A 9,997-nucleotide genomic window follows, 5' to 3' on the forward strand; every position below is an offset into this window, starting at 1 on the left:
TGGGCAGTGAAGGGGGATCCCTCTGGTCATGTACACTGCAGATAAAGAGCATCACTCCAATTCTTCTATGAGCTAAACCAGTACCAGTAAAACCTGTTACCTGGCGTAACCAATAATGAGGCTGCCAAACACTGTTCCGATTCCAGCTCCTGAGCCGGCCACACCCACTGTGGCAGCACCAGCACCGATGAATTTGGCGGCAGTGTCGATGTCCCTTGAGACAGCGCTGGTCTGGAAGGAGCGGGTCAGGACTGCAGACTGGGCGAGTGGCAACAGGGCCTGAGGGAAACAAAACAATGAGGAAACAAAGTAGATACACAGCACTGCAGCCCCACTTACGGAATAAAACCAAATGTTGTACAGAGAGATCCAAATGATTTACAGATGACTCATTTTATTTAAAGCTGGAGTTTTAAATCGGTAGTAGCTGTATTAACAGTTCTGTTGGTATGTTAGTTGCCACTAAGATGTAGAATAATGCTCCAACGTTGACAACAACCTAATGAACATTTAGGTTCATTGGCCAAAACCGGTCCGCCAAATTTTCCAAACTAGCTCGTGGGAAGAATTTTTAACAAAATTATGCCTGCTACTAAATGCTTTGTGACTTTGTAGATCCACAATGCACGTGTATGATTGTTAAATTCAGGCATAATATTCTTAAAATTTCATTAATTTTTTCTTGTTGTTCGGGTTATTCAGTTATTGTGAAATGATAGGTCTTTACATAAAAACATTTTCATGACTTAATTTTACTTTTGCACTAAAAAGAAAAATGTGGAGTTATTTCTAAGTCGTTATGCTTTTTTACTGGTCCGGCCCATTTGAGGTCAAACTGGGCTGTATGACACCCCTGATTTAGCATGTTTCCATGCACACCATATAAAATTCACAGGTCTCGTGTAAACAGCAGTCTATTCAATATTCTGATCTGAGCCTTATCTGATTAAAATGTGGGATATGCTGACATTAATCCCATTTTACTGGCCATATTGCTCCTTTTTGCAAATTTAATAAAAAGGTGCACGTCACATACATACCATCTCATGGATATATAAAAGTGGCTTCAAGACAAGAGAATTTGATGTGAACTTTTGACAAGTCTCAGAAAGTGCAAGTTACATGCATTTACATAAACGGATTCAGGGTTTTTAATATAGGCTGTTTGGTGCACGCTACATTACACAAATGTAGTAAGCACGTAGGGCATTCTGTTGCTGCGTTTGACTCACAAATGACAATGAAGAATTTGGCCTCAGTCCACACTATCCATTGTAATGATTAGATAAAATTAATTTTTACACTAATGGAATATCTGGAGAGACAATGCCAATGGCTGAAAAAAAAAAAAAAGGACGTAGGCAGAGCCTGATTATGAGTCCAAATACCACGAGCATTCATCACATCCGCTGGTTGACAGACATTTGGTGTTAAGAGACTATTTTCCATGTGCAAACTCTGCCATAGGAGCACTGCCTGGATGTGTGAGACCTGTGAACTGAGAACTGTTTCTGGCAGAACCATGAACATGAAGGCCCTCTGCAGCCACAGAAAGGACAACGGCCCTGTGTGGAGAAAAAACACCTGTATAGTTTGCACTTTTGCCCTGTATTTGCACAATAAGAGACAAATACTCACATTTTGTTTGAAAAGTATAAAAAGAATTTACACTTTTCAAAGTTCATATTTAACATTCAAAATCTTGCATCCATGTGTAATTTCAGTGTTTTCTCACTAAAACTCAAAAAAAAAAAAAAAAAAAAAAAATTCTGTTTATGTTTTTCTTCATTTTAAACTGTTATTACAATACTAAAACAAGCAGTAAATTATAAATGACTGCTAGATATTGAACATTCTAAGTGTTCTGCAAAAATAGAGAAAAGGACTTACTCAAAGCATATTTTCTGACCTTTTTATGGTCAAAATAAGAAAACAAGTCAAGGTGGACCATTTTAGGCTCAGGAATAGGAATACAAAAGGTTTTAATACAATGTGCCTTTCTCACACGTAGGCCCTTCTCTTGACACTTGCATCCACCTGTATCCATGAAGCTGCCCACTTACGAATTTCATTCAGAAACCATCGGAATTATTCTGATTAGACAAATAATGAAAGAGTTATGATCACACTACACAGGACAGGGGGCATGTCAGACCTGACACGGTCGGACCCGAACTGGATCCCAATGTACAGGGTGGGGAAGCAAAATCTACAATGAACATTTAGTTGTTTTTTCTCAGCAGGCACTACATCAATTGTTTTGAAACCAAACATATATTGATGTCATAATCATACCTAACACTATTAGCCATACCTTTTCAGAAACTTCTGCCCATATGAGTAATCATGAAAGCAAACGTCAAAGAGTGTGTGATTTGCTGAATGCACTCGTCACACCAAAGGAGATTTCAAAAATATTTGGAGTGTCCATAAAGACTGTTTATAATGTAAAGAAGAGAATGACTATGAGCAAAACTATTACGAGAAAGTCTGGAAGATACTATTAAAGAAGAATGGGAGAAGTTGTCACCCGAATATTTGAGGAACACTTGCGCAAGTTTCAGGAAGCGTGTGAAGGCAGTTACTGAGAAAGAAGGACACATAGAATAAAAACATTTTCTATTATGTAAATTTTCTTGTGGCAAATAAATTCTCATGACTTTCAATAAACTAATTGGTCATAGACTGTCTTTTGATCCCTGCCTCAAAATATTGTAAATTTGCTTCCCCACCCTGTACTATGTACGGACCTCAAGCAAGAGAGAGCAAATATGATTGCATCATAACACAAAGACTATTGCATTACAACGCAATAGTATTTTTTTGCATATCCCTTCCCGGGCTCCGTAGATACCTGACTGTTTATATGCATAATATTTTCTGGTTCCTGCCCTTTCTCTAAAGTAAATTTTAGTAAGCATTTACATGGATAGTGAAAAGTCACCTGCTGCTATAATTCCCATTTACATGCATCACACCAAATAAACACCCCCCCCGGTGGCAAATGCTCTAAAACACAGGTGTGAAACTCCGGTCCTCGAGGGCCGGTATCCTGCATGTTTTAGATGTTTCCCTCTTCCAGCACACCTGACGGTCGTCATCAGGCTTCTCCAGAGTTGGATGACAGGCTTATCATTTGAATCAGGTGTGTTGGAAGAGGGAAAACATCTAAAACAGGGGTCACCAATCCTGGTCCTCGAAGGCTACTATCCTGCATGTTTTAGATGTTTCTCTCTTCCAGCACACCTGACGGTCGTTATCAGACTTCTGCAGAGCTTGATGATAGGCTTATCATTTGAATCAGGTGTGCTGGAAGAGGGATACATCTAAAACATGCAGGATAGTAGCCCTCGAGGACCAGGATTGGTGACCCCTGATCTAAAACATGCAGGATACCGGCCCTTGAGGATCTGAGTTTGACACCCCTGCTCTAAAACAATGACAGACTTTGCACAAACACCTTGAAAAGTTCAGCTTTAACACGCATCTTGAAAGGTGCTGGAGACTTTCGTGACCAATTTTCACCAAATCTGTACAACCTCAGTCATAGCCTAAGTATCACGAATCTGTAAGTCTTTCTGTGATTACTCACCTGAATCTCTTGCATTACAGTGAACAATTTCGAAGTGCCATCCACCATAAACAAACCGTGTGTTTACAAAACGACCCGGGAGGTCACTCGGGCATCTTCGGAATTTTGTCGCAACGTGCATTGTGGGAAATGGAGGTTTGCGCAGCCGCCTGACAGCAGCAGTGCAACCACAAAGGACAATGTACACATCCATGGAAGAAACAAACACACGGAAACGCGGAAACGGCTGAAGGAATATGCATAGAAGGAAGGGAGTTCCTGCCATTTCTGATCATGTCTGTTCTAGCTGCTGCTGTAAGGTGGCTGCGCGAGCCTTCGCGTCCCACAATGCATGTCATGATAAAATTCCGAAGATGCCCGAGTGACCTCCTGGCTCGTTTGTAAACACATGGACTGTGGTGGATGGCACTTCGAAATTGTTCACCGTAATGCAAGAGATTCAAGTGAGTAACCACAGAAAGACTCACAGATTCGTGACACTTAGGCTATGACTGAGGTTTTACAGATTTGATGAAAAATTGGTCATGAAAGTCTCCAGCACCTTTAAATAACAATGAACCTGGTAATACCCTCTGCCATGTTTACAATAGATTTGTTTCTCTCACTGATCTGAAATAATAGACTTTTCTTTGGCAGATGCATCTTTGCCATTAGGGATCTTTGTACCTTTACACAGCTGGATGTAGAGTTTACAAATGGAGGTGCACATTCTGAATTCAGAATGCACAAATGGAATATGCCACTTACACCACAGGATTACTCAGAATTAGGGCTGCACGATATTGGAAAAAACTGACATTGCCATTTTTTTAACCTTACGATATGAAAAAATACTCAGGAGTATATAATAGCTGTGTGGTGCCTACGTAAGTGGTCAAACTAATTAGTTGTGTTACCTCTTGTTGTGGCAACAGATGCAAGGCACTGTCGACACAGAACAAGCATTTCAATATCATCCTTCTTGTAGCCAAAATAATTCCAGATAACTGATGTTGCTTTTCTTTTTGGCACCAAGTCTTCATTTACAGGGACTTTCTCTTGTTCGTTGCTCATTTGTCAGTGTTGTTACCAGTGACTCACTTCAAACTGATTAAGAAAGATTGTGATTGGTGGACTGCTACGTACAGCGTGTCAGGTACCCTTCAAATTAGATGAGAACACGTTGAGTTCATTTGCCTCCTACATTGCAGGACCTGTGATGTGACTATTGCGCACACATACATCATGATGTCGACGCTCAAACAATATACTGTACAGCTCTACTCACAATAGTGGAATGTTGGTATGCTTGTAAATGCACTGAGCACTTCAGTCACTGTTGTGCATGACATCAGCAGATTAACTGTCCTTTTCTTACTCAAATCTTAACACTGGCCTTTTAAAAAAAAAAAAAAAAAAAAAAAAAAAAAAAAAAAAAAAACACTTGCCGAACTCCAAGTAACTGAAATTTTATCAGAACACCCAACAACAAATTCATAATTATTTTGCATGTTCTGACACTAAAATATAATTTTGCATAAAATGACACTATGCTAGAGGTGTGTTGATGCAGATTCTGATCCTACCAGATGTGCTGTTTTAATGGGCCTGCAGCTCTTGGACTCACCTGCTGCTCCACTGTGGCTTCAGGTCTGTTGAAGAGGGAGACGGAGACTGGCCGGGCGAGGACTCTGGACCCCCCACGCAGCTGTGGACACACAAAAACAGCATCAAACTACAATTCCATCACTTACGTGCAGAAAGTACCAAAGAGACCCTGACGCAAATAATCCCAAATGGAAGTCCTAAAAGTGAGTTTGAATATAAATAAAGGTCAATACTTGGGCTGTGATGCATTTTTAATAGAACTGAAATGATCAATCAACTCAGATTGATTAAAATGATTTAATTGCAATTTTCCTGAATCAAAGCCTAGTTTACTTCATTTCACTGCTGCTAAACATTGGTTCCACTCTTACGTTTTACAGACTCTTATTGTGATGCACATGACACCAGTATAAACACAAACAACATGGAATGAATCTTAGAAGAGACTAGGAACAAAAGGCAGAAAATGTCTATATGCTCATTTTTCTTCATTAAAACCATCACTCCTTTAAACTTTTAGGCTTTCACACAAACATTAAAAACATTTGTCTTTTTTTCAGTTGCATGTTAGTTCCATCTTAAAGCAGTGTATGACGTTTGTCATCAATTTTTTTATTAAATCTATAAAACCCCAAGTGATAGCCTAAGTATCACGAATCCGTTAGCGTTTCTGTGATTATGCACCTCAATCACTTCCCTCATGGTGAACAACTTCGAAGTTGACTCCATCACAAGCAGTCCGTTTGTTTACATACCAAACCGAAACATCACTCTGGCCTTTTCGGAATTCCACGCAGCCGCAGTATGGCCACAGCAGCAACAAACACGGAAAAGGCTTCATTGCTTCTTGCTGCTGCATGGAATTCCAAAAAGACCAGAGTGATGGTTTGGTTTCGTATGTAAACAAACAGACTGCTTGTGATGGACTCAACTTCAAAGCCGTTTATCACAAGGGGAGTGATTCAGGTGGATAATCATAGAAAGACTAACAGATTCATGATACTTAGGCTATCACTCGGGTTTTACAGATTTGATGAAAAATTGGTGACCAATGTCATACGCTGCTTTAAGTTAGTAAGTTGGATACCAGTGTGTTGAAGACTGCAGTGCACATACTGTCTGTAGATGTCATTTGACTTGTTTTTGGTGTTTATATTAGTAGATATTTTTATATACACACATGTTTATACTGTTGTCATTTCTATATAGATATTTTTAATATATCCTTTTAACTTTTCTACTTTTTGTGATTGCAGTTTCAGCTAGTTATGGAATAAAAGGACAAGTTGTGATTTTCAAAAATGTCTTTTACATTTTTATCATTTTTGCTTATTCAAAATAAAATTTAAATGAAAATCGAAGATAATCGATAGCTGCAGCTCTGATTTTTAACAACAGTGAATTAACAGGTCTTTATCAAGGGCATAATTTCAAACCTCTTTTTTTAATCCTCCATCTTAAACCATGTCTGCACAGATATAATCACCAATTATAAATTGAGGTGTCAGAGTGGGCATTTGTAATCAGTTAAACAAAAAACGATTTTTACATTCCAAATGACTCTTGCTCTTGAAGTTTGTTTGACTTTATACAGTTCTCAGACTGATTTATTGTCTACCACGCTAAACAAAATCTGATGTAAATATGGAACTCTGCCCTCCACTGTGCCCCCATGGCTAAGATACCCAGCATGCTGCATGGTCAGCTGACATGCGAAGGCCACTATGTGTGTTAAGTGTCATGAGGAACATGGACTAAACCCTGACTGACAGTTGACCCTGTCCTTGGAGACAAAGAAAGAACATTAAAAAGATGTAGAGGACATTTAAATGAAGACAGCTGCCTAACACTTCAAAAACACTGAGCCAGCATATGGCTCATTCACAGCTGCCCAAGACAGTCCAGCATCTGAACTAAACAGACAATTCCTGTCAGAGATGACTTACCACAGCAGGGGAGGTGACAAACTTGGCGCAGGCATACATGGCTGGAACCTGGAAAAAAAAAAAAAAGGACAATGTACACATACAACTTAAGTCACTTAATTAAAAACACTTGATTTCAGAAATGGCAGCAAACCTGATCACCTCTGCTAAAGATGTTAAGTTTTCACACACACCCATTTGCCATAAGGATTATATAACTAGTGGTCAGCTACTAGATTTTTCAATGACAAATATTTGGAGAGTGGTTGATGTGGATACTGTACAGAATGTCATGTTTTACATTTGATGATAAAAAGTAAATAATGAATGCAACAACATTACTGTATTGGCATACAAAGCTGGACTATATCAAAGTAGTCAATGAATTAATAGTGTGTCCTCTGAATGAGATGGCTCAAAAAACAAAAACTAAAGCAGAGGGGCCTTAGCAGAGTTATGAGTTTTAACAAGTGCTGTTGTAGTTATAGCAATTTGGTTGTTCAAAATCAGGGTTTACACATTCTGGGTAACAGCATGTTATTCCAGGACAGTGATGGAGTAAGATGTCTGACTTTAAAATTGTCTATTGGGTATCTCAGCACTTGTCACTTTAAGTCCATTATTCTTACATGATCTGTGTACAGGTCAAATATCAAAAAGCCAAACTTGTGAACCATGACATCCTTTAGATCTAAGAAAAATCACTTTGTATTCCCTCTACTATGATTTCTACACTTAAGCCACAGAACAATAAAACCTGCAAACTCCTGCAAGACCAACAGGTGTTAATTGCACAAAGACCTCAACCACAAAACAATGTTGACATGTATTGGTCTTCTCTTGTAGTTTTATCATCATAGTACCCAAAACACTGAACATCTCAGAGGGGATAAAAGACTTGCTGTAAATGGGCACTACATGCATTATGGAGCTGATTCTTTGAGCAATTTGCTGCGTTTCAGAGGGAAATTTGGCGACTTTTTAATTAATTTCATTACTTCTTCACAGCTGCAAACTTTCAATTTTATGTTCTTTACATGGCCTGCAAATTGACAGCTACACTGAACCTACACTGTAAACTCCGGGTCAAAGTTCCTACACACATGTAAGCGTATAGTGCACAAGAACCTTCAGTCAAAGGGAATAATACCACAAGAGTCATAGAAGAGTACGGGGACACTACGCAAAGGTCATGTACAGCCATGAAGTGGTTGAATAACGTATGCAACTGTTGCTCGTTTCCAGTTGAACCAAGAGCCTAATCCGATTGCAACGACCAGTCCATGGATCAACAGCAGATAAACCGCTAAATATCCACACATGCTGCGCTGTCAATGAATCCGACAGCGTTAACTTTTAGACGCCATGAGCTACAACCTGGACGTCTGCTCTGAAGTTTAAATCCACTAATCGAATGACATTCTTTAAGCAAAACACCAAATCATATTTCAGTAATGGCTGGACAAGGAGGAAGGTTATCTTAACTGCTTGGGACTGTCCTACGGCAAGAGAGGCACCGGGGCTAAGCTAACAAGTTAAGCTAACAAGCGCACAGACTTGAAGGTCATAAACGACCCATAGCTCCTCTTACAGGGCCTGCAAACCAGGCTAAAGGTACTCCTGTCTACAATAAACCTTATAATTGCTGAGGCGCAACCACAAAGGTCTAAACGGCAGCTAAAGTCACCGAAAATGTTGTCCTTGCAGCCGCAAACCGACTCAGACAACAGTAGGCCTGGAGACTGTCAGACATTTTACGTTTGGATGGCTGTCAGAGCAGCTTGGCCGAGCGGTGACCGGAGCATGACCCGCTGCTTGGCACACCACAGCAGCCTGTCGAAACACACTGAGCACGGAACTATTCTATATTTATCACATTGTAAACCAGGGTCACACATACTAATCAGTGCAGAATTCACTCCTAAGGACCAAGTCACTGAATGGCCGACTTAGCCTCTCAGCTAGCACCGTTAGCAATGACAGTTAGCATTACACGCGTATCTCAAAACTCACTAGTAAGTTGAAGCGCCAAACCTGCATGCATTTAATAGGAAAAGCCAATATAAATTGCATGTGTGTGCTAGGAAATGCGAATGTTACCGGTTTGTTACAGCTTTCGGAGGGTCCGGGATTTGCTGTTCTCGCACACAGCGGCAGTCAATGAATGTGGGATAGATTCGATTGTCACCTTGTCATTTATAAGAGCAGCTTCTACGTCCTAAACGCCCATTGGTGAGAAAGAGCGCTCCTTCACTTGTCATTTGTCCGTCACTATATTATGCAGTCACTGTAGCATATAGGAATTAGTTTTATTGAAGTACGAGATGTTTGACTGGATGGGCTGTTTGTAAGGGCGGGACTTAACAAAGTTTCATTAATTTTATTGGACAGTATAGCCGGGAATGACGACTTTACAAGGAAGAATGTAGACATACGCACATCCAGTGTCCTATGAGCTGATTGGTTAGTCAAACGGAAGTCCCGCCTCCACGAGAACGGCGTTTAAAAAAAAGGTAAAAGGAAAATTTCAAATAGATGTGATCATGAAACACATGGTACATAATGTGCAATTTTAAGAATATTTTTTGGGTGGTGAAAGAAAAAAATTATGACCAACCTAATGGATACTTTTCCTGTGGATTAAAAAAAGAGAAAGATTATGAGATAATTCTGAAAAATGAGACAGAGGACAAGAGTAGTGTCTGATTATATTCAGCCATTATTTAGTTTTGGTCACAACTGGAGCTTGCATCACAGATTTTAACCCTCAAAAACCCAAACAACTGCTGCCAACTAAAACTAGCTACTGATCTAAAATGTTTAATAACTGCTGAAAGACTTTTGGAATTTGAGGGACACACAGATACACAGCAAACTGAACTATAACTGTCAA

At 39.7% G+C, this 9,997-nt stretch overlaps 1 protein-coding gene across 1 annotated transcript in view; it reads right to left on the reverse strand.

The window, feature by feature from the left end:
* atp5mc1 (ATP synthase membrane subunit c locus 1) overlaps positions 1 to 9,343 on the reverse strand; it is a 22,186-nt gene extending 12,843 nt beyond the window's left edge. The window contains exons 1-4 of the mRNA XM_030141502.1: positions 9,205 to 9,343; positions 7,126 to 7,173; positions 5,199 to 5,279; positions 101 to 279 (exon numbers count right to left, since the gene is read on the reverse strand). Coding sequence (XP_029997362.1) covers positions 101 to 279; positions 5,199 to 5,279; positions 7,126 to 7,164 — 299 coding nt within the window. The 5' untranslated portion in view covers positions 7,165 to 7,173; positions 9,205 to 9,343. The remainder of the gene's footprint in view (positions 1 to 100; positions 280 to 5,198; positions 5,280 to 7,125; positions 7,174 to 9,204) is intronic.
* Between the last annotated feature and the right edge of the window lie 654 nt (positions 9,344 to 9,997).

This window comes from Sphaeramia orbicularis, chromosome 8 (assembly GCF_902148855.1).
Source record: "Sphaeramia orbicularis chromosome 8, fSphaOr1.1, whole genome shotgun sequence".
NCBI lineage: Eukaryota > Metazoa > Chordata > Actinopteri > Kurtiformes > Apogonidae > Sphaeramia > Sphaeramia orbicularis.